General features: G+C 41.2%; 1 protein-coding gene across 2 annotated transcripts in view; it reads right to left on the reverse strand.

Annotated features, from left to right (window-relative positions):
* Nucleotides 1–1,121: 1,121 nt before the first annotated feature.
* PIAS1 (protein inhibitor of activated STAT 1) overlaps nt 1,122–25,814 on the reverse strand; it is a 124,821-nt gene continuing 100,128 nt past the window's right edge. For both annotated transcript variants that reach the window (XM_075535241.1, XM_075535240.1), the window contains exons 8-14: nt 19,757–19,830; nt 14,515–14,675; nt 12,870–13,000; nt 11,040–11,220; nt 7,142–7,284; nt 5,498–5,535; nt 1,122–4,875 (exon numbers count right to left, since the gene is read on the reverse strand). In XM_075535241.1, the coding sequence (XP_075391356.1) occupies nt 4,582–4,875; nt 5,498–5,535; nt 7,142–7,284; nt 11,040–11,220; nt 12,870–13,000; nt 14,515–14,675; nt 19,757–19,830 (1,022 nt within the window). In that variant the 3' untranslated portion in view covers nt 1,122–4,581. The remainder of the gene's footprint in view (nt 4,876–5,497; nt 5,536–7,141; nt 7,285–11,039; nt 11,221–12,869; nt 13,001–14,514; nt 14,676–19,756; nt 19,831–25,814) is intronic.

Raw genomic sequence — 25,814 nt, forward strand, 5'->3', positions numbered from 1 at the left:
CTTTCCCTCAAACGTCCCCTATACCTATCCCAGGGGCTTTAAAAGCTTGTGGAGAACAGCTTTTTTTTTTTTTTAAAGGAACTTTCTGCACAAGCTTTATGAAACCCTTCATATTTATCATCCAGTGACAACTTATCTCTAGGCATTGATTTTAAAAACCTGTTGACCTGCCCCCGACCCAAATTTATAATAAAAAATTCACTAAAACCAAAGAAATCCATTACTGTGGTGGACTGGACTTGCGGCCACCTGTCCGAGTGGCCATGTTCTGCAATCCTCAAAGGAACAGCCAGCCACGCCCTCCTCCCACAGGGGTTCCCACTTCTCACTGCTATCGAGTCCACGGCGACTCACAGGGACCCTAGAAGAGAGGGCGCAACTGCCCTGGTGGGTTTCTGAGGCTGTACCTCTTTGCGGGAGGAGAGCGCCCCATCTTTCTCCAGAGGGCTCCCACAGGGTGGGGATCTGAGGTCGAGCATGCCAGAAACAGTGCTGCACAGTGGCCAACAGAACTTCACGGAGGGACATCTCCGTGTTCCCAATTACAGGTATGCAAGGCCAAGGTCACTACGATTTTGTGGTGTTTGGACTTCAACCTCAAGCCTAGTCCCCCACTCCGTTCTGAAATCCCAACTGCGTCTGCTTGCCCTGTGTGTTGTTCACAAGAAAGCCTTCAGGTGCTCTTAGCATTCAAACTGCAGGTATTCAAGAGATGTCCACTTCAAAGCCGGCCACGGTTCACTAAGGAGGGGCAGTGCTTGCTGTGTGCTTGTCCCTTGGCACCCCGTTTTGGCCTGGGGCGGGAACGCGCTGTGGAAGGAGCAAGGCCCGAGCACTTGCTCCTGGGTTGTCGCCCTGAGGACTCAGAGGTGTTTTACAGACGACCTTTAGCTGAAGGTGTTTCTTTTATTACATCTAAAGAGCTCTACATAAACAGGTAACATTCAATAATAGGTAAACAATTTTTTTCCAATGCAAGTAATAAATATTTTCACTTGGTACTTTTATACAAACTGACATTGGTCTACTATACATTTTTAAAAGCCATTTTACTGGTTTGGCATGCGGTATGGAAATTCTAAGAGAAAGTTTTAAGGCAATGAATCACAGATTTAAGTTCATGGAATTTATGGTAGCTTTTATATCTGTTTATATACATTTTCCCCTTTGTTAATTAAACAATTAACAGCAGCACACTCTGGGACCACCAGCATTTCTTCCTCCCTCTTTTTAAAGTCTAAGCTTTGTGTTTCATTAAGAAAACAGAATTCAACATGTCTTATACAACAAAATTCTTACTAAAATAATTTCAAATGTGCTTTAGCGTCTCAAAGATCTCGAAATGTAGTATTAAAACTGATATATATATATATATATATTTTTAAAAACCGATGTGCTTCCTACAGTTAGTAAATTAAAACCAGGAATAAAATTTGTTCCAGATCTGACTCAAAGGAAAATCTGCCAAGAAATCATAATTTTTAAAAAGTTTAGGTGAATCTTTACTAAGTCAATAGTGACACAGAATTGTGAGAATGCCTAAATTAATAGTAGAAAAACTGTAATGCTAAAAATAAATTAGTCACCTAAATACAGCATATGGTAAAAGTTCATTCTTGTAAAATGTCCAATAATGCCCACAAGTAATTAAAAGCCACGGCAACCCTGTTACGCAAACAGCTATTGTATTGAAGACGCACGTGCCCACAGCACGGCACAGAAACAGAGCCACAGACGACAGCAGCACACTAGTCATGACGACAGAGGCAAAGGGACGCGGGCAGCGCGCGAGGATTGTGGGCATCGCCGTCTGCTCACGGACACACGTCAGTCCTGGCCGGCTGGGGCAGTGCCGCTGGCTAAGGGAGAGGAAGGACGTAACTCCAAGCGGGGCTGTTTGTCTGAACTAGGAAATGAGGGCACAGTGCACGCTGCTGCTAGTCACGCAGTCACAGACCGCGGTCAAGCACGAGACCAGCAGGGTGCCAACACCAGCAATGGAACGACCTAGACAGCCCATAGCGGACAGAAGCGAGCCTCCCACAGAACCGAAGGGACTCGAACACATGGACAACTGAACGGAGACATGACCATTGCCACTCGCCAACATTTATTTCTCTCTACTCCGTGTTCTTCCTTCGGGTTGGTGCAATGCAGAAAATGAACAGAACTCCCGACTACACTAAACGGGGCTCAAGCAAGGAGCGGGGAGGGTTTTCAGCTGGATCACTTCAGAGTTTGTAATTTAGCATCACACAAGAGTTATTGATCAGAGCTTTGGGACCACAAAGGACAGATAAAGGGAACCCAAAATAAACACAAAACACAAACTATTCACCGTACACCTTAGGTAGTTGAATGACTAAAAATACATGTCCTATTGCAAAGTGAAGTAAGAAACAACTCCCACAATGTCTACCTCAGTCCAAATTTAAACACAAATTAGGGTACTCTTAAACATTAGTCTAAATTAATAGAATGAGAATTTGTAAAGCTTTTATACTAGTAAAGCATCATAAGTCATAAAAAATAACTACTTCCTGTTTGAACTGACAATGAATCCATTTTTGTTGTTTGTTGGTGGTTTTCTTTTTTATTGCAAATTGTTTAGTGACTAACTCAGCCATTTATGTGTGGAAAACACATGCCTAAGGGAAGACTGTATAACTCACTGGTCACACTTACTGTCTATAAATAGAGATACACACACACATGTCAATACCAAATTCCCCCGAACCCCCAAATTCAAGTCAATTTAGCGGCAGCGAGATGCTGTACAAAGACAGTATTGTTAGACGCTACACAGTCATGTGAACCATTACGTTTAGCATACAACCAAAGATACAGCCATCTTGAATTCTACCTGAAATGACAGCAGGTCATTTTGTTACCAACACATGGTTTAAAAAGACAAGTCTATACACAGAAAAAAGGGGTCCTTCATCAACTCTGAGAACAATGCATTAGCGTTAACAGTTCAGATACAGATTCCAGGCTGGAAAACTGGCAGTCATTATGGCCCTTCTTTATCTTTTTGGTGAAACATGCACTTTCAGTCAGCTATAAAAATACTTTCCGCACCTGAGAATGTAACCCCTTCTCTGATAAGGATTTGGGGACACACGTAGAGCCACTTTCCTTCCCTCCAGCCCTCACTCATCCCTTGGAAACCAGCTGTCAATAATAGTATTTACACGTTGTGTGATTGCCAAGAACAGAGCAGACCCATCCAGGGATGCTTAGGGGAAGTGACTTTCCTATGGCATGCCTGCCTTTCAAAGATGAGAATAAACAAACAAATGAGGGAGCCAGGTTAATCAGAAGTAGAGAATGCAAATCTGTTTAAGGTTCAAACCTATGTTGTATTTCAATTGTTTATCGAGTAGCAGATTTCTAAGACTGACAGGTGTGGTGCACTGTATTTTCAAAGCAGAATTTATTGACTTCCTTTTTGAGCTGATGTAACTTTACCTCTTTCAGCTGTACAAGACAAGCAACAGGGCTTTCTGAACTACTGCTGCTTCCTCCTTCGGTATGAAGGTCCTCCGTGAAAACTCATTACCCTGTGGCCAAAAGAGCAGGTCTTCCCAGACTTTGCTTAAATACGCAATTCTGGCGATCAAGCTTCGGAATAAAGAAGTAGAACTAGAACAGTGTATTTGTTATTCACAGGTCTGCAAAGCCTGCCCTTAATTCTTACCCTGACAGCTTTACTCCACTATCTCTAAAACATATTCTCACGGGGTAGCTAACATGTAGGAGAGAAGATGTGATGGAGAACATGCCAGTGGGGTAGTTGATAAAGATGCTTAGAAGCAAGCTCAAGGCCTTCAAAGCACTTTTTGAAAGAAGCAGGCAACTGACATGTCAACTGAATGCAAACTTGGGCAGAGAAGGAACAGTGCTGACAAGAAAATACACACAGACCGACCCCCCTCCCCGCCCCACCCCACGAGCTATGTCCTGGAAAGACAGAGGGAATGCAGTTGGACAGATGAAAGCTATAACTTAAGGCTGGATAGAATATGAGCGCGCATGTGCACGCGTACACACACACACACACACGCACACACACACTTTTAGCAGATGGAAATTAAACCTATCTCCCCCCAGCCCCACCCCACAACAAAGAAAAGCCCACAATTTAAAACTTCATACATGCAATTCCTTTTCTGTTACTGCAAATAATGCCATTTGTTGGAAGTAAAACAGAACCAAAACCATAGGACAAACGAGGAAACTCTTCAGAATCCGGGGGAAATACACTGAAGGTGGTTTGTGGATATTTTTTCCCTTTTTCTGTTTCTTTCCTTCCCTCCCCACCCCCATCCCCCCCCTTTTTTTAAACAAGTGTTTTATCAGACAGGCAGTCTTAGATTTATATACAAAAGTAAAACTGAAAATATAGTTTTGTTCTCTGTACAATTCTTTTAATTTTTTTCCTTAAAAAAAGGAAAAAAACAAAACAAAAACCACGCTTGCGTACTTTTCTAAACAGAATAGGGTAAAACAGCACAAAGTTCTCCTCTTTCAGCCAAGTTCATTTAATCTGGGGTCGGGGCGGGAGCAGCAGGGGCAGCGTCAGTCCAACGAGATAATGTCCGGGATGATGCCGAAGATGGAGGCTGTGTCCGTGCTGCTCCGGGTGGCAGCAGTGTGGCTGTGGCTCTCCCTGAGGCTGTTGGAGGACACAAGGCTGCTGTTGCTGCCACTGCTGCTTCCATTGGTGGTGGGCAGAGAAGCACTGCCCCCTGTGTGCAACTGGTCGAGAAACATCTGCGAGGAGGTATACGGGAAAAACCGAGACGAGTGTAAGAGGTCTTGGTCGTCTGAAACGGCTGCGGCTGCAGCGGCAAGGAGGGAGGTGTTGTAATGCTACGAAGGGAAAAAAACAAAAACAGACCTTTTGTTTTGGGTTGACATTCGTACTGCAAGCAACTCTAAAAATGCAATTTCTAGAGGGGCACGTGCTCCGAAGATGTGCACAAGGTGCCTTCTCGTAAGGAAGCATATGACCAGAAATCGACCATCACTGGGGCTCAAGGGACCTATGCATCTTTTTAAAGCAGTGCTGCTGGACAGAGCTAGGCAGACACTGTCCATGTCGCGCACGCAGGCACTGCTAAAATAAAGAGATTCTGGACTCAACAATCGAGGGATGAGCACCCCAGAGTTCTCTCTTCAAGGGGAAATTGCTTTCTCTTTGCTGCACATTAAAGGGCCCTGGTGGTACAATGGTGAAGCACTTAGCTGCTAGCCAGAAGTCTGGCATCTGAAGCCACCAGCTACTAGTTGGTAGGAAAAGAGACCGTCATCTGCTCCCGCAGAGCTGACTGCGGGCAGGTGGGTGGCTCTGCTCGCGCACACAGGTCACTAGGTTGCATTCCACTCACAACACAGGCGATTTCCAAGGAAATGCCCTTTCTTTCTCTTCGGTACATGTTACACTTCAAAATATTTCCATGTTAAATGAAAAGTCATTTTGCACACAGCATACCTGATTGTCTCCTGATAAGAAAGGAAAGAAATCTAATCCTGTAAAACCAAAAAAAGAAAAAGAATTGTTTTCAGTGTTGGCAAAAATACAAAGAAAAAACATTCCAAAACGTTGCAGTATCTCAGAACAAATACAACCGTCAACTGCGGCATCACGGGGAAGTGTATTTAAACATGAAGAACTGAGCCGAATGAGCTTTCTGCTCTGCCCTCTCTACACCACCAAGGCTGGCTGGCAGCACTGCCTCGGCAGCTCTGGGAACTCCTCTGTGGACTGGCCACTGATACCTTCTCAGAGCTGACATTCAGCCCCTCCACGGGCATGGACGGCACTTTCCCCCCAAGCCCTCTCAAGGGCGCCTCTTTTTTTTTTTTGGTGAAGAACTAGTTTATTTTAGGCCTTTGGTTTGTATTAAATTTGTGTGCCTGTGCCTGTGCCTGTGTACATGTGTGCACACGCGCCTATGTGTGCGTGCCGAGCAGTTTGTCGCTCTGAACTGTCTCTACTGTGATGCAGACATTTGCAGTTGACAGATGGCCTTCTGCTGTCGGGACCCAGGCTGGATGCGACTATGCCACGTGGGCAGAGCTGTCCAGCTGAGCTCGGCCACCAGCCTGTGCCCGTGTCAAGGGCGCCTCTTAAGTAACCTTTCAATCTACTCTACTCTATTCCTTACAAACACCTTTCGCTTGTCATTAATTTGGGCCCCATTTTTCAGAAAAGAAAGTTTGAAGTTGAAGAGATGAGGCCAACTGTAGCACAGGTTTACTTCTAATGGCTCTTGGCCCTCTCCCTCACTCGCCAGCTGTCAGCAGACTCAAAACCTCACACAGGCCAGTGGGGGTGGGGCACGGGTGGGGGACACGGAGCAGCACAGGGTGTCCAAGAGCTGAGGTGGTGGTCTTTACAGCAGGACCAGCCCTGACCTTTGGTTGCAGGAATTTACTTCAAGCAGGCCACTTCCAGTCCACATGCTTGGACACATTACCCAGGTGTAATGAACTGCAATTTCCTGTGAAAGTGAAGTGCAATGGCGTCCTGGGAAGCAGCGAACATGTTTGAAAGACCTACCTCCTTACGATAGCTAACCTTGGAGAACTACAACAAGCAGATATGTCACCCCACAGCCTCTGAAAGTTAGGTTGTGTGGGGGTCCAGTCACTGTCAACACAACAGATATGCATAGCCCTATGGTTCTTGATAATGAGATGTGGTTGTGGGTTAAGTGAGAGACCGGACTCACTGTCACTGTCCAACAAAGGAGCCACTAACCACACGGGGCTAAATGTGTTAGGATTCACTAGTACTAAAAACTCAGTTCTTCGGTCAAACATGGCTAGTGGCTACTGTACTGGGCAGTAGAGGGTAAAGTATTTCCCACATCACAGAAAGGGCTATTAGACTGTACTCAGGTAGGGTTTTCCTAACAATCACTAAGAATTCCCTAGCCACGTTTCAGGTCCACCTACCTGTGGTCCAGGAATTTTCTGAAGAATCTCAGAGCCTAAAGCATGGGGATCTATGACAAGAGTACGAATTTCTCCCTCTTCTTTGGGCCCAAGTCTCCATATATAACCCCCATTTCTCAATTCCTCCTGAGACTTATCGAGCAGAGGACTGGATGAAAGGCACCCGGTGCCTCACCTTGCAAGTCATAAGGCATGGGCGTCATGTGAAAAGGATGCCTGTAGTCCTGGATAAGGGACGTGTTAATGTAGCTCGTGTCCACGGCAGGCAGGCTTGGGGTGCGGGACACTGGAGACGCTTGATGCGGAAGACTTAAGATGCTGTAAGAAAGAAAGAAAGGTTTGCACCATTTTTATAGGTGAGCTGGACTTGTAGGTTTAACAAACGAGTTACATTTCACAAGTTCTAGTTCTCGTGGTGGAAAATGAGCCAACAGGCAAACAGAGCACTGTATAACTTAAAACAGTCACAGTGTGGCTGCCATAGCATTCTGCAGGGAGAAGCAGGTGGGTGCAACGGTACAACCGCCACAGACTCCCAGCTGTTCTGATTCACTTTTCAAATCTAGAAGCAAGCCATGTAGCAGAGCCAACTCAATGGAAGAAGAAGAAAATGTATCCACAGTAGAGGAAGCTCTGAAGCCTGTCTTAATTAAGGACCAAAGTGTTGACAGGTACAATGCTCCAATGAATGGTACAAACCGCTAACTGCCTTGAAAGAAAACGCTGGTGATCAACTCCCAACAGGTCCCAATGCTGAAAAATCTCACGGAGCACGGCACTACTCACAACACAAAGCATCTTCTCGAGTTAAGACTCCACTTGATGGCAAAGTGTAAGTAAATCCAAGGAAAGGAAACACACAGAGACGAGGCTGGGGGAATGAAGCAGCCCCAGCAGTCAGGACTTCATGGCTGACCCACCAGCCGTGTAAGCTTTGTACGAGCAAACTCCAGATCTGGTCTACCTGGCTGTTTCTAAAGTCAACAGTACACTAGCTACACAAAAAGGCTCCCTGAATGAAAGTACAGTGTGACAAGGAGGAAAAAACACTCCCAAATGAACATGTTCTGGAGTTTAAAAAGGGAACACAGTATCCCAGGAAAGAGGAAGACAAATAGAGAAGCCTCTAGAATATAAGTTTTTAAATAACTGGGAATCAAAATTCTTTCATTTTCCCAACCGAAAATTGAAGGAAAAAGCAGAGAGAAAAAAAAGAAGCCCCCCCCCCCCCCCAAGAAACACAAGCCACACTAGGCCATTGTGTTTTATAAAATAAAGAGAAGAGAAAAAAAGAGCTTGTCTTTTATTTGATAAAATTCCACTTACAGCACTTAGCATGTGGGAATATAATTTCAATGGCACAGACTATTTCAAAAGGTTTCCAGGAATAGAGTCTACTTATGGCCATCCACCACATTTTTATGAATGGGATATGAGACATAAACACTCTCACCCGCCTCATTAAAAATGTTTCATCTAATGGAAACTCTAATTAAGCCTCTCATATCTATAAAAAGTACCATTTTCCATTAGCCATCTCCTCGGACAACGCCCATGGGACTCCCAGGAGAAGGAAGCCGTTGAAATGCTTTTGTTTGACAACATTTCAGTATGACAAACAGTATAGGACATTTCTGGATGAAATACTTGGCTAGAAGCACAGTCAGCGACTAAAGACAAATAAAATGTTTTCTATTTCCTGGTGTTTGCTCCTTTCTGACTTCTGGATGGCTCCTTTTCTTTTAATTTGGTGATAATATTCTAAAATGAATTTCCAATTTTACGTTCTATGTAAACAAAAATAACATCCTGGGTTTTGTATCTAGTTATTGGCTTGTCCTGGTGAAATGGCCACTAGTATTGAGTATGACATTACCTTATTTCTAAAAATGTCATACACTTTCAGGGTTCCTGGTTTTTACCTGGCAGCAGAGAAAGAAAGGTCTGGCATCTGCAAAGACTGTTTCTGGGTTTAATTAGTCACTGGGAAGGCTCAGGAAGTCATTCATATAACTAATGAAATTTTCCCAACATAATAAACATAAAAGCTATATTTGGAGAAACAGCAAAGTAAATACTCAAAGAATAAAAATTAGGTTTTAACACTCAAGACATTTCCTTTATGGGGGAAAAAAAAAGTGCAGTCAGGAAAACAAAGCAAACACACCACATACACTCGAGTATGAGTCGGCCTGAGTATCAGCTGAGGCACCTATTTTTACTGCAAAAACAGCATTAAAAATGTGCTGAAAAACTCGGCATATACACAAGTATATATGGTAATTTATGTAGATAGTAAAGCTACTATATATATAAAATGATGCATCTAACCCTAAAATTAAGTATTTATATACCCAAAGGTTTTTAAAGCATCTTTTAATGCTGCCCATATGGCACTTAAGGGGGACAAAAAAATCAGATGAGAATATGTATTTGGTCATACTGTGGTTTGAAATCAAAGATAAAAATATCATGGAATAAAAAATTGATAAATGCCCTAATTATGCAACAGTTTCCAGAAAGTTGGTTCTCCTCCCCCAGGTGCTCCTATAAGCACATGTATAAAAGAAGTGGATGTGGTAACAAGGCCAGGTTTGCTGGGTACCACAATCCAGGCAGTCTAGCCTCTGTAACGCTCGATTATACAGATTCCTCAGTCAAGGTGAGGGCACACGTTTACCAGAACGGTGCCGTTTTACTGCTCTAGGCTTTTACCTTTCAAGCAACTACACATACATTCATACGTAAGATCTTTTCATCTCACCACACAGTATCAAAGCTGAAAATGATCTGGCTCCAAGCAAGGAAATGCCTGTTCTTGGTTTGGCACCAACTTTCCCTCTTGGCCCTGAGGCTTTCCCTTTTTTGCCTTACATTCCTTCTTCAGGAGCTATTTACTGTTTGTTGAAAGATGTTCTGACTAGTTTTTATCAGTTACAGCAGGCCGTGTTTTTGGAGTCGACGGATACACACCTAGGGAGGATGCGTGTTATCTGGATCCGCCTTGCATAGCCAACAATGCCACAGTAGATGATCAAGTCTTTAGGCGTACACTCCCTCGTGTCTCGCACAGACTAACAGTCTGCATTCAAACCCACCCCAAACCCACTAGTGACTCTAGTCCAGCTCACAGCGACCCTGTGCAGGTTTCCCAAACTGCAACTCTTTCCAGTAACAGACAACCGCATCTTTCTTCCCCGGAGTGGCTGGCGAGTTCAAACTGCAGTTATTAGTCAAATGCTTACCCGAGCACAGTTCTCGAAAAAACTCACTGTCATCAAGTCAAATGTGTCTCATAGGGACCCCAAACTACAGTGTAGTGCTTTCGAACTGCTGACCCTGAGGTAAGCGGCTCATCTGGAAAGCCACTTTACCACCAGGCATCCTGAGGACAGCTACACACTTGCTATCAAATCACTACAAGGTATTAAACTCCTTAAGGTTAGGACTGAATTTACTCATTCAATTATTATCTGTAACTAGTACAGGAAGTTTTACACAAAGTACATATCAGTCAGTGTCTCACGAATTGAACTGAAGCACCGCCAAGCATTATTGTTAACACGTGACTAACAGAAATACAGGCAACACGTATGTAAATGACAAAAGTAGTATGTATTATAACTGAATTAATCTTTGACCTCCTTCCTGGCAGCCTCACGTAGATCCTCGGGTAGATTGAAAGCATTTTTCTGAAGTTCTACTGAAATGTTACAGCACACACATTCCAGTTTGGGCAGAAATCTTTATGCAGCATCAGCATCAGGAAGTTATGAGAAATACCTCTCTTCTCAGACAAGGGCGAGGGAGGAGTAAGTACTGTGCTTCTTTCAGTGCTCTAGATTCAGATGCAGACTACAGCGTTTGAGAACTGGCCGCATCTTTGGGTATGATGAACACGGCAACCTAGAGACACCCCCGCCCCCGCCCCCCTGAATGAATTATTCAATCCCTCACAAATACGTGGGGAAAATTCACCCATAATTTGATTGCAAAGTTGACAATTATGAGTTGTTTATTTGGCAGACTTTGAATCTCTGTCGGGTTAACTTGCATGGCTCTTCAGCCCTTACCCTTTAGTACTGAGTGGCGAGGTGGGAGACAGAGAAGGGCAGGTCCTTTTGGCAGAGGGCTCTTCCTCCTCTTCATCTGATGAACTGTCTATGGTGAGGTCAATCACCTCTACTTTCTTGTTTTTACTCGATGACTGGTGGTGAGAAGACACTGGATGCTCCACCGTGGAGTTCAAGCATCCTATGATGGAGGAGTAACAAAGAAAGCAAAAACAGCGGTAACTTCTTTTCTCAGTGCCCCTATGAATTGACTCATTATGTACTCATAACACTGCTGGGGCCAGAGATGGAAATAACTACATTGGCTCTAGCCAAATTAAAAAAATTTTTTTTAATTGTAAAACCATGCTGATTTAGGGGAATCATTAAGTCATGTCCTCTGCAAAATAAAAGCAGCTGGAAAGCAGACATGATACCCCAAAACCAAAACCCAGAACTGTGCTGGGTGGAGAGGAGCTCTTGTACGATGCATTTCCCCAGAAAGGCGAGCATCGAGCAACTCGCTGTTAGAGCAGCATCTGTGGCACTGCCTGGGAAGGTTTCTCTCTGGTCAGAGTGAAGTTTGTAGTAAAAGCAGTTTTGGTTAAACCTTGTTTTTGTGATGGCCAATTTAAGAGAACAGCGTGCGGCTATGAAATTTTGTTTCTTGCTTGAGAAAAATGCTGCACAAAAATGTTGTGATGTTGAACACAGCTTACAAGGGCAGCGCTATGGGAAAAACTCAAGTGTATGAGTGGTTTTTCTCATTTCAAAAAAGTCAAAATGTCAACTGATGACAAACCTCATTCTGGACGTCCATCAACTTCCCAAATGGACAAAAATGTTTACTCAAAATACATTTGGAGTTTGTTCCACCAAGTCAGACTGTTAATCAAGCTTTCTGTTTAAAGACTGCATAACAGTGTATGATAAAGAAAGGCCTGATTTGTGGCAGATGGGAGACTGGTTTTGCCACCACGATAATGCACCTGCTCACGCAGCCATCTCAGTGAGCCAGTGTTTGGCAAAAAACAGCATGCCGCTCTTGCCCCACGCACCTTACTCACTTGACCTTGCTCCGTGTGACTTCTTTTTGTTTCAGCAAATGAAGAGGGACATGAAAGACAGCGATTTGACGATGTAGAAGAGGTGAAGAAAAAAAACGAGGGAGGTGCTGTCAGCCATCCAAACAGATGAGTTTGAAAATGTTTCCAAGAATGAAATAGCAGATTTGACAAATGTATTAAGTGTAATAGAAAGTACTTTGAAGGTGATAGGTTGTTTTGTAAAAAAAAAAAAATTTAATACATAGCTTTGAAAAACAATTCTGCTTTTTGGGGGGGTACCCCCTCATATTACATAGACTTATCTGGACGGTACTGGGCCTACGTAAATGTTAAGGTACCATTTTAAAAAAGCCACAGACTACTTTCATTGAAAACATTAAAAACTGCCTATGTGTGGGGGTGGTAAGGAAGGGGGCTGTGGGACAGACAAGCGGTGGGGGGACACAAATGAAAAAGGAATGTTCACTACTCTGTACTAACTCTGTTAAAAATTTAAAAGGATACCATCTCAAAAGCATGACTTTACAAATGACTTATTAGATTATGCTTCTTTGAAATCTTACATCAGAAAATATCTAAATCTGGCGCACACACACACACACACAAATAAATTTAAAAGGAGTCCTACTACTTCTATTTAATGAATAATTTCATATGTGTTGTGAAGGCGTTCATAAACTGTCCAGTGTTTAAAATCCCCGCTCACGGTAAGACTGAAACCAGATCTTGACAGCAGCAGGGAGCCTGCACCGTCCTTGGGACGGACACACACACACACACTCACCATCGACTCCGTTGTAAGAGGCAGGCACTTCCTGCACTTCCTTTTTTGATCTCATGGGCGCCCAGGAGCCGTCCTCCTTAAACTGTATCTCATCACAGTCTGTACAGTATTTTAGGATTTCCATAAACAAACTATAAAAAAGGAAAATTGCAAAGTATTCAAATCTTCTGTTTGGTACAAATCTGAGGGGGCTACAAAAAATTCATGGAAAAACAGAACTAAAAGACCATGGAACTTTTTTATAACTGTTTTGAAGCCCCTCATATAAATAAGGAACAGTAAAGTAAAAGACAAGTTATGTATTGTCTATTTTCATATTTATTCATCTAAAACAAAAGAGAAAATAGTTAAAACTACAATATGATGTATCCATGACCAATGAAGGTTTCAAAGATTATAGATATTTATTTTCTTATTTACACCCCTTTTCATACTACAAATTACCAATGAGCACTTCTTATGTTTAATTACATAAAAAAAACTCAATATAAAGCCCGAGTCCCAAACACAACACGTCCTGTTTCTTCTGTTGCCGTGGTGACCATGTGTACAGTGGAGAGCGGTTTCACTGCCTTCTCAAGGCTGGGGCTTTTGGACGCAGACCACCAAGCTTTTCAGCCAAACTTTCAACTAGTAATCAAGTGCTTAACTGCTTGCACCATGCAGGGGCCAATTTTTACACACACACACACACACACACACACACACCTTTTATAATAAGAGGGACAAAATCCTTGACTGGGGGAAAACCAAACCAAACCAAACTCACTCTCCCCAAGTCAACCCTGTGGGTTTCCGAGACTGTGACTGCTCATGGAGTAGAAAGCCTGGTCTCTCCTGCCGAGCTGCTGGTGGGGGGTTTGAGCTGCAGATCATGAAGATTGCAGCCCAATGTGTAACCGCTACACCATCAGGGCGCTTGGGGTGGGGGGTGAGGAGGAAGGACACTTAAAACTATATATTGCTAATAAAATATTATACTTCAGTTCAGATTCATTAGATTCTCGTCATCATTGATATGTTAAACATAAAACATTTAAGTTACATGTTTATTTTTTGCCTTGAGCAGTGTGACATCTTCTGAATTCTGGATTACTTGTACTGCTAATGTTTTCCCAAAAACTACACATAAGCTGCCTTCAATTTTTTCATATAGAATACAGGAAATATTAACATAGATACTCCTTTTCTGCCATTTATTATGTTTGTTCCATGGCAAAGGGAGGCTTCAGAGTAGGGGACAACATAGGAAGTGTTCCACGATGTCTAATAGGATAAAAATAAAACAAAAACCCAAGAGTATGTTGAAAATACACATAATTATTGCAATGCTGTAGATAGACCACAAAGCAAAAAGGGAAGTGCTTTAGACGAAATCAATTCTTCCATTTGTGTTAACCAGTTTCGTAATTCTGTGTCCACTATGTGCTGTATGTCTTGGGCTAGACAGCCTTAGGTGAAGGCGTAAAGCACACTTGCTGAGAACCACTGGTGCTTTGAACACTTAGAACATCTGTAGGTATGAGCAGTGAAATAGGCATCCCCCACACAAGGGACATCAAGGTGAAAAGAAAAGAAAAAACCCCCACCAAGACAGGGGCGCTTTAGATTTCCAGGTGGAACACAACACTGGAGAGTGACATACCCATCAATAATAAGGTGTTCATAGGGAGCCTTCTTGTCACAGACAGGACACACCCAGGTTGGTTTTTTCTCGTTCATCTGAATATACAGAGTAGCATCAAAACACTGCAGGTGAGAACACGTGAGGGCCCGACATGGGATGGTCAGCCGCATTTTTCCGAGCTTAAAGAGAGGAAGAAAGGTATTTGATAATTCTTATTAAAAATGTAAACTTGAGCCAAGCTTTCCTGAAACACGATGTGTGTGTGTGTTGTGACTTAAAGCAAATTGTGTTGACTCTGCATTGCTGTGAGGGAAGATGAAATGCATTCTCCGTGAAACATGACCACAGTTTTAAAAGTATAGTATTTACTCTGGCTGTTAAGCACAAGAGACTGGAGAGGTTACACCAAGAGTTATTACTCCACTCCACAACTCATGGGCTGGTTTTTAGAGGGAAATCCGTGAGCCCTTTGAAATACTACACAAATTTTTGTAAGAATGTACATGTTGCTTTCACTAAATTCTTAGAGCAGTCTTGATCTAGAAAAGTTAAGAGCCACTTCTCTAATAAGGCTTAATTAAGAAAATGAAAAGAACAACGTCTTATTTCTTCACCTCACAGACTTTCTTAGCAAACACTCCTCCTGGTCCCTTAGCATCCCTGACTTATTTGGGGACTTTTCCTGCTTGCTCTGCAAATGCAGTCTGAGCTGACACTGACCGAGTCCATCCTGTTGTCGCTGTGTGTCATCGAGTTGGTCAGACTCATAGTGACTTGACAGACCCAGTATGTTCCTGAGATTGTCAACCTTTACAGGAGCAGATGGTCAGGTCTCTGTTCTTGTGGACTGACTGGCAGGTTCCACCTGGCCTCCAGGGGTCCTCTAAATGAGGCACACTCTTTATAGTCAGGTCCCCGCGCTGCTCCTTCTAGCCCACCGAGGCAGACAAACAAGCTACCAACAGATCTGCACAGGGAGCTGCGAAGGAGCCCTCCTGTACCACAGATGGGTAAGTGACTGCCATCGGACCTCACAGTCCACACTGGCCAAATAAGACAGAAATTACTTGTGTGAAACGACCATATTATTTGTCAAATATCAGGATAAGATATTCTACATATTTGGCAGATTGTATATTAAAAAGGTCCACAAAGATAGCAGTTAAACAGGATAAAAAAGGAAAAAATAATCTTGGTCTATAAGAATTTCAGGACCCACACCCCCCAAAGATGATATTCCTGCTCAGAGCAGCTAATGTACAGAGAGGACCATATGGCTGGGCCACCACAAAACACAACTTCCCTCACTGACCCATGGTGCTCTGGGGGACAACACTGGAGACACAGTGGAGGAACTGTGCCCGATCTGACCCCACCACACTGGGGCAAAAAGCTAAGGGTGTGCAACAGAGCAGCAAGGGGAGCAAAGTAATGAAGTCCCCAAGGAATACCAAAAATAGACATTGGGGCCAGGGCGTGGCACCCCATCAGACTAGACCAGAAACCACTTCTACAGGTCAACAAGCAGACCTGTAACTATTTACAGGCTTTTCTTTTTTTGTCATTGGTTCTTGTTGTTGTTTTGTCTTGTTTTGGGGCTTATTATTGTCTCTGCATGTCTATCTAGATAAGATAAACAGGATAAACAACCCGGAGGAGAAAACAATGGGACCAATGGTTCAGGGAGGACACAGGAGACAGTCAGGAGGGGAAATCAAAGGGGGTTGCCAACAAACCTAGGGACAAGGGAACAACAAGTGATCTAAAATCAATGGTGAGGAGGGCATAGGATGCCTAGTGGGGCTTGATCAAGGACAATGTAACTGAGAAATTACTGAAACCTGAATGAAAGTCGAACATGATAGTCGGACAAGAGGAAAGTAAAAGGAAATACAGGAAAGAACTAGGAGGCAAAGGACATTTTTAGAGGTCCAATATAGGCATGTACATATGTAAATATATTTTTATAATAACAATAGAAATAGATATTTGTACCTATGTTCATATGTTAAGTATTAGGGTAGCAGATGGACATTGGGCCTGTACTCAAATGCTTCCTCAACGCAAGAACACTTTGTTCTAATAACCCGGTATTCTGTGATCCTTATCTTCCCTGACAGGATCACTGAAGACAAAATGGGTGCACAAGCAAATGTGATGGAGGAGCAGATGGTGCCCAGCTATCAAAAGACATAGCATCTGGGGGCTTGGAGATAAACAAGTGGCCGTCTAGCTGAGAAGCAACCAAGCCCACATGGAAGTAAGCAGCACACCAATCTGTGTGATCATGAGGTGTCGATGGGATCAGGTATCAGGCATCAAAGAGCCAAAACAAAAAAAATCGTATTGATGAGAATGCAGGGGAGGGCGGAGTGGAGACCCAAAGCCCATCTGTAGATAATTGGACATTCCCTCACAAGGAAGAGATAAGCCAGTGAGGGTGGAGTATAGCACCGAGGAAACATACAAATTTCCTCTAGCTTCCCCGCCATCACGACCACAATTCTACCTTACAAATCCGGCTAGACCCGAGCATGCAGAGATAACAGCTTGCAAAACGGGGGATCCAGGACAGATAAACTCCTCAGGACCAACAATGAGAGTAGCGCTATCAGGAGGTTAAGAGGAAGGTGGGGGGAAAAAAACAGAATAGTGGGTGAAGGGAGACAGCAGTTGGTATAAGACATGAAAACATTTTTAACAAGTTATCAAGGGTTCATTAGGGAGGAAGGTGGGGTAGGAAAGAAAAATGAGCCGAAACCAAGGGCTCAAGTAAAAAGAAATTGTTTTGAAAATGATGATGGCAACATATGTACAAATGTGCTTGACAAAATGGATGGATGGATGAATTGTGGTAAGAGTTGTAAAAGCCTTCAATAAAATGATTTTTTTTAAAGAAAAAGAATTTCAAGAAAATGTGCAATTTCCTAGTCTTCAAAGGAAATTGTCACTGAGAGCTTCACATCATTATTCTGGTACCAGTAATTACTCCTCTAAGAAAGGCATTTAAAAACTTATCTGGGCTTCTTTTTTCAAACAGTTTCAATGGCCAGGCTTCTTTTTCTTTTTATCTCTAAAGTAACACTGCTTCCTCCGCACTTCAAGACTGCATATACGAAGGAAGAACACGAAAGTGCTAGCAACCCTTGTGAGAATGAGTACCACCAGTTTACAGTATCAGAAGTGTGGACAGGAGGGACCTTCCCAAGAGAACGAAGAGCTCCCACCTGTACCTGGCATATGGCAGCATTTCTGTGCACATGCACTAAAAAGGCATCGCTTGATCTGTCTCCAGTATTTAGAAACACTTGCTATATAGATACAACAGAGAGCTAGTCTAGTGTACCATGACGAAGAATGGCTAGAAAGCAGCTTTTACAAAGGATGTACAAGGTAACCAGGTTCAAGTCTAAACTTAGACTACCCTAATGTGGAGGTGATTCGGACTCTGAGCAAACCCACAGGCCAGAGAAACCCTGCGCATGAGGTTTTCCAAAGCTATAGAGACTTAGAGAAGCAAGCTGCCACATCTTTCTTCCTCAGCGCAGATAGTGGGTTCACACCAATGATCTTTTGGTTAGCAGCTGAGCACTTAACCACTGTGTCACCAGAACGCCCACCCCCCTAGAGTCGATGCAGACTCAGCAATCTTAGAGGACAGGACAGAACTGCTCCAGTTAATTTCCAAGACGAAAACTCTTTACAGAAAACCCTGTCTTTCTCCCCCTGAACAGTTGGTTTTTAGCTGCTCACTGTGTGGTTAGCAGCCCAATATGTAACCACTATGTCACCAGGACTCCCAGATTTTTTTTTTAATTTAGACTAGCTAGGTTTAAATTCAAGCCCTACTAACTCACTAATTGTGTAAATTCTGAAAGTTATCTAGTCTCTCTGTAACTCGTTTTAGTGAAATGGGGGACAAAACTAGCACTATAAAACAAAAATAGTATAAAACAAAAAACCAACCTCACTGCCATCGAGTAGATGCCAACTCATAGCAACATTATAGGACAGAGCAGAACTCCCTGTGAGTTTCTGAGACTGCAACTCTTTTAAGGCAGCAGTTCTCAACCTGTGGGTCACAACCCCTTAGGGAGTGGAATGACCCTTTCACAGAGCTCGCCCAATTCATAACAGTAGCAAAATTACAGGTATGAAGTAGCAAGGAAAATAGCTGTATGGTTGGGGGTCAGCACAACACGAGGAACTGTACGAAAGGGTCGCGGCACTAGGAAGGCTGAGAACCATCGCTTGAAGGGAATAGAAAGCCTTGTCTTTCTCCCATTCCACAGAATGGTGGGTATTAAATTACCTATATGCTTATTGTATGGAGTCTAACACACATGGTGTCACCTACTACTAATTAAGGAAACATACTTGGTTTAAATCACTTTGTAACCCATCCCAACCTCTGCTCAGTCGTTCTTTCTAGTCTATGCTACACAGTTTTAGTCAACCTCATTATTTTCTCACAGTTTATTTAATTCTTACAGTACACATATGTTCCAGATGAAATACCCCCCAACTCTCAAATAAATTCAGCCACTTAACAGAAAAATCCCCTATGGACGATGAGCCACGGCATGAGGTATTAATCTAAATACATTTTCCAACAAGCAACCCAGTTGGCAGAGCAAAATTTTTATATCTTAAATAAGATCTTAATCTACCTGTGAAGTGCAAATTCCAACTGAGTCTGTATTTTTGCTCGTACTCTAGTACTAAACAGCAGACACTCATTTCCACAGGGCCGATTCTGACTCATTTTCTCAATGTTTAACCATTTAGTCTTATGGACTTATATTTATTTCATTAAAATGACTGATTTTTGGCTTAAAATTTTTCTAGTGATTTTTGTATACAAAACAAATTCAATGATTCAGGGTGAAGAGAATAGTTTCTAGTTTTATAATGTAGTTGCCAAAATGGTTAAATTGAATATGTAAGTAATCATGGTCAGATTTTTATTCAATGGAATATATTTTAAAGATTAATTTACAAAAAATACATTGAAATAATCAATACTCCTTATTTTGAGATTTCACAATTGCACAGGAGAGTCATTAATCACCAGCAATATTTAGATGTCTTACTAAAGGTAGAAAAATTACTGTATACATTCTAAAAATTCTTTCCATTTCAACAAACTGTAAGAAAGGTGGGTAGGTTTAAAATGTAAACATTTTCTCACACTCTGCAAATAACTTCTGAAGACATTTATGTTAAACCTTTTGGAAAATAAATATTATTTAACACTTACTGGGCATAGTAGAGAAACCCTTAGGCTGGTTGTAGCTATTTCACTGTCTGGATCCGCAGTCAATTTCTCTTTAACTGACATTTATTGAAGAAAAACAAACAAACAAACAAACAAACAAACAATCAGAACAAGTTTATTAAAGATACATCACTAATGGAACCTTTTTCTTTTTTTTATTGGGGGCTCTTACATCTCATCACAATCCATACATTCATCCAGTGTGTCAAGCACCTTTGCACATATGCCGCCATCATCATTTTCAAAGCATTCTCTTCCCACTTGAGCCCCTGATAGCAGCTACCCATTTCTTCCCCCTTCATCCCCTACCCGGCCTCCCTCACGAACCCTTGATAACTTATAGATTATTATTTCCATATTTTACATGGTCCTCCGTCACCCCTCACCCACTTTTCCGATATTCATTCCCCTGGGAGCGGGTTATAGCTTGATTGTTGTGATCGATTCCCCCTGTCTCCCCCCACCCTGGAACATTTTTATTTTTTTGGAACATTTTTCTTAATGAGGTATTTAAAATGAGGGAAAAAAAGAAGTAAAAAATAATCTGCTCAACTTTTTCTAACCAATTGTGTTTAAGAATTAAAATAATTATATGGCCTATAAATTCTACCATAAGCAAAGGAAGGAAAACAATTGTGTATCTATGGATTGACTAAATTTCCTGTGGGCTTCCTGTTTCTTACCCACAAAACAAACGAGTACACTGCACTAACATACAGGGCATTTCCAGGGCAGGTTGACATACTCGCTGATGGCACACTCTTTAAAAAAGAAACAAACAAAAGGAAACTGAGGTACTAGAAAATTATTTCTTTTTTTCCTAAACTATGACTACTACTATTTTGGTTCTTCTATTTTAAAGAAAATGAATAAACCATAAAATAATATTCATAAAAATTAAATCTCAGATAAAATGCATATTGTAAAACTCATTAACTTGAAATCATGAAAGGAAAAATGCCTTTGTTTATTAAGTCATATCAGGATTCGAGTTCTAAATTTATTTACCAAATAGTGCTATTTTGGGTAAGTCAATCCATTTTTGAGCTTAATTTCTCTTCTAGTTGAAAAAAGAAAAACTAGATTATATGTCTTTTTAGTTCAAAAGAGGCAGCATTAGTTTTTTTATCTTTTAATGATTAATCCATTACTCTCCTTCAGTCTAATATAACAAGGACATTTATTCATCTCATCTAGAGATCAATAAAATATTGTGAGAGTAGAAATGCTTAAGCTTATTATTCCACTAATTTTAGTAACCACCCCCCACCGTACCTTTGAAGTCTATACAGTAGAAAGGGGGTCTCCAGTGAGGTGACTGCACTATTGAACCACTGAATCTCAAAGGTGTGGCACGAAGGCGACCACATAGTAAATTCTGGAGACTATCCAAACCTCAAGTCTTCTAGCCAACTGTTGCCATAAACCGTGGTTTCAACTAAAGTGTACAAAAGGCAATGATAACGTTTTATAATTGGCTCAGTGAATCAGTGGGGAAGAGGGACATCACTTGAGAGTTTTCAAAGTCTCAGGTGTGATTTTGATGCTAGACCCCCAGCTCACAAATCTTTTAATGACCTTGAAAGTCCAAATGATCAAAATTGGTTTACTGTATATACTCGAGTATAAGCTGCCCCGAATATAGGCCGGAGGCAAATAAATTTACCACAAAACTGCATAAAAAACGTGCTGAAAAACTTGGCTTATACACGAGTTTACAGTATTTCAAACTAAAAAGCATAAAAGAAATAAATCTTGGTTAATTATAAGAAATTTGTAGTTTTCATGAAGAATTAATTAAAATTTTATATGATGATTAAAACAGCAATTAAAAGACTTAAGCCAAAGTGTTTCAAAAAATGTATAAATTTCATAAGACTGCCTCTTCTAGCTGAAAAGGCATAAAACTCCTAGTTTTAAGTTTGAGAAAATACAGTGTTTATATTGCTTACAGTAATTAATCAATACCATATGTAAACTATGAAGAGCATGCTTTACGTCATTATAGACTCAATGTTACCAATTCTTTATTACAAAGAAATGTTAAAAAATATATTAAGAATGACACATAATCCCTGTACAAAATAAATATGAAAACGGGATTCTACTATGATTGCTAATCATTCTGCATGCCTTCACCGTCCATTCCACCAGCACCCGCCCCACCCCACAGCAATGGAAAGAGTAACTGATTTTGAGCCTTGTCTATTTCATTTCACTCAAATGAAGCAATATAATATTAGCCTTATGCAAAACAGAGTTCTGTAGATAGTACTTAGAAAAGGCACATGAAGAACAACAACTTGAGATTGTGGTTAAGAGCACCCTGGCTCTACGTCTAGAGTCAGCTAGGTGTGACTCTCCATCTAGTCTCTTAGTCTATAGGCCTTGGTCGAGTTACTTAACTTCTCTGTGCCTCTGTTGCACCATCTGATAAATGGGAGTAATAATATAGGTTCACTTTAAGAATTAAACAAAAAAATATTCCATAAATAATAGCCGTTACTTAAAATATACGTGATTTGTATGTTCGTTTTCTCTTCAGAGGGAGAATTTTCTGAAATTATTTTAGAATGAGTTTATCAGTTTCTATTTTTAACTGAGTTTGCTAGGATCTAGATTAGGATTGGATTCAATTTATGCATCTTCTGGAGAGGGCTGCTGTAGTCAAACTTTCAGGCCATTAACATAGAGGATTTCCCCACCTGGTTTGCTTCTTCTTTTCTCTCAGCAAAGCTTTATTGGTTTGGCATATTAGTCCTGATATATTTTGTGAGATCAATTACTGAATATAATATACACCTGTTTTGGGGTGTTATTGTACAGCGGTTTTCAAAAAAAAATTTTTTCCCCAAATGTTCACTGGTAATATACTGTATATATTTGGGTATAAGCCAAGTTTTTCAGCACATTTTTTGTGCTGAAAAACTGGGGTTTGGCTTATGCACGGATCAGTGGTACCCCAGCAAGGTGTAACATCTCGCTGCCCTGCCCCCACTCAGGTAACAGGATGAGCGCCCGTTATCTCATAGGTGATTGCTGTTTCTCCGCTGTTCATTCAAAGCCCTGCTGATACTGCAGGGCTTTGAATGTTTGTTTACTCACATGTAACCAATCAGAGCCGTCCTATGACGTGTATCTTTGAATAAGCCTTTTAAAGACCGTGTGCGAAGGATGTGGCATGAATGGATGTCATCTGGTCAAGCCCGACTAACAAAAGGAGGAAATCTCATGAAGCCTGACATAGAGTTAATAGCAAAGTGGGTTCGAGATGCACGGGAAGACATTCCAGAAGATGGTGCGACGTGCCTTCTAGAAATGTGGTATTAGTAATGCTATGGATGGCAGTGAAGACTGCGCTTTGTATGAAAATGACAGCAGTGATGGTGATGACGGCAATCTCAGTAAGGACAGCATCTATGATGACCTCACACCAGCTGAAGCTCTGCATTGGGATACGGATGATGATGAGGAATCCTGTTTTGAAGGATTTTACCTCTTTACATTTTAGCTTGGTTGCTGATTGAGCTCAGGGATTCTAAAGGTATCATTGTTGATACCTTACTATTTTTGTTGAACCTATTTTCCACTTACTGTGCTGGTTTACTAATGTTAAATGACTTGGTGTCCTTTTATTTATGTTTTTTATTTAAAATAAATATTTAAATACATTACCCCACTGATGTCTCAATTTTTAGTAATTTTATTTTCATTTGTTCTGATTATTGAAATAGCTTCTGCATTTTCCACCCTAGGATTATACTCAAGTCAATCCGTTTTTCTGGTTTCTCAGGTAATAATTAGGTACCTCGGCTTATACTAGGGTCGGCTTATATTCGAGTACATATGATAAATAAAATTGGTGTTTGTATATAGACTGTTTACTCCGCAATCCTACTAAAATCATGTATTTGTTCTAGTAGCATTTTTTAGATTCTTTGGGACTTCTCCTAGTAATGTCACCTGCAGATAAAGACAAAATTATTTTATTTTTTCTAATGCATATATATTTTTAAAATTTGGGGTTGAGTTGTTATCGTGTTGGCTAGGATCTCCAGGATAATGCTGAATAGACGTATGCAGAGCATACTTATTTTCCTGATCTTAGGGTAATCAAGTTTTTGACCATCAACTTTGATGGTATTATTGACTGTGATTTCCTGGTGGCAAGATGTTTCTATAGCTGGCTTCATCTGAATGTTTCTGACTTTGGATTAGGCAGATTTCTTAAGTATGCATAAAGTTTAAACTAGAAAAAGGAAAAATTAAGTTGATTTTATCAAAATTAAAATAAACTAACAAAAATCAAGACCCTGATAAGAAAATGAAGAGATAAGTCACTGAGTGTGAGAAAATATTTGCAGAGACACATCTGGTAGAGGATATTTTTCCCCAGAATATATAAAAAGTTCTCACAACTTGAGATAAGCAACCCAACTTTTTTAATGGGCAAAAGGACTGAATAGCTACCTCACCAAAGAAGCTAAAGAGATGGCAAATAAGCACATAAAATTACACACACACACACACACACACACACACACACACACACACACATATATATATAGTCATTAGCAAAATTCAAAATAAGACTACAGTGAGATTCCACTATCCCCTAACCAGAACGGGTAAAATCAAACCAGCCTGATAATAGTGAATACTGGTAAAGATGTGAGCAAACTGGAAATTTTATACAAGAATGAAAATTAACAAATTGCCAAATTATTTTCTGCCTATTTAGTATATTGCTTGCCCAGTAATCCCACTTGCAGCTATTTACCCAAGAAAAATAAAAACATACAGCCACAAAAATGGAATACTCCTATGTAAAATGTCAATGCTTATAGTGGTTTATTTATACCAACTAAAAGTGAGACACAATCCAAATATGCACCACCTGATAAATGGATAAAGTATGGAACAAATAAATGGGCTGCTAAACCAAATAGTAGCACCTCATCCCCAACCCCAAGCCAACTGCAACGAAGTCATATCCAATTCATTGGGGCACTATCTAGGGTTTCCACGGCTGTTAATCTTTACAGGAGCAGATAGCCTCAGCTTGCTCTCATAGAGCAGCTGACGGGTTTGAAATGCCAACCTTGTAGTTCATGGTTTACCCAAAAGTGCCTCCAGCACTACTCAGCATCAGCAGTAGAAACAAAGTATTCATGCATGAAATTATACGAATGAACCTAAAAAGCATTACTGAGCAAAAAGATCATACCATATTCTTTTTAAAAAATTTAATAAATCATTTTATTGGGGCTCATACAACTCTTACCACAATCCATAGATACATCAATTGCGTAAGATCATACTGTATTCTAAACAAAATGTATGCTACACATATTTGGCGATTTTGCCACACCCTCCCATCCTGGGGTATTTTTAAAAGCATAATATGCTAATTTTGTCACCAGTAGCACATTTGAAATTAGCATAGCACATTTATGAAAATGTAGAGGAGGAGGGTGTTGGCAAAAATGCATATAGCATGCACACTGCTTCCATAACAATTTATCTGTCATTCTGGGGGAGGTAGCACTATGGCTACAGGAGGCACGTAGGTAGTCCAGAGCCTGGATGAGCTGCCAAGGGCCACAAGAGAACTTTTGAGAGGTGAAGGAAATGTTCTCTAGTTTGATTGTGGCAGTACTTTATGACTGCCGACATTGTTAACCTCACCCTAAAAAGGGAGGTGAAATGTGACTTCTTGTAAACTGCATTTCAATAACCTGGCTGGGAGGGAGGGAAACAGACAGAACCACAATAAATTTAATCATAAACCCACTTGTCCTCTGTTGCTAAGGGAGTAAAAATTAAGACCAGACACATATGTATCAATTGTAAAAACACCTCTGAAGTCTTCTAGATTTGCAGCTGAAACAGTTAGGACTCACAGTAAAGACACAGCTAAATACACTTGTATAATAAAGAATTTGGCTGGCCTTTGTCCCTGGTTCCTGGGGTGTAACTTGAGTCTCTGGAATTCCCCAAATGATTAGTATATTTGATAATTCACGGTGGGCACCCCAAC

Source organism: Tenrec ecaudatus, chromosome 17 (assembly GCF_050624435.1).
Source record: "Tenrec ecaudatus isolate mTenEca1 chromosome 17, mTenEca1.hap1, whole genome shotgun sequence".
NCBI lineage: Eukaryota > Metazoa > Chordata > Mammalia > Afrosoricida > Tenrecidae > Tenrec > Tenrec ecaudatus.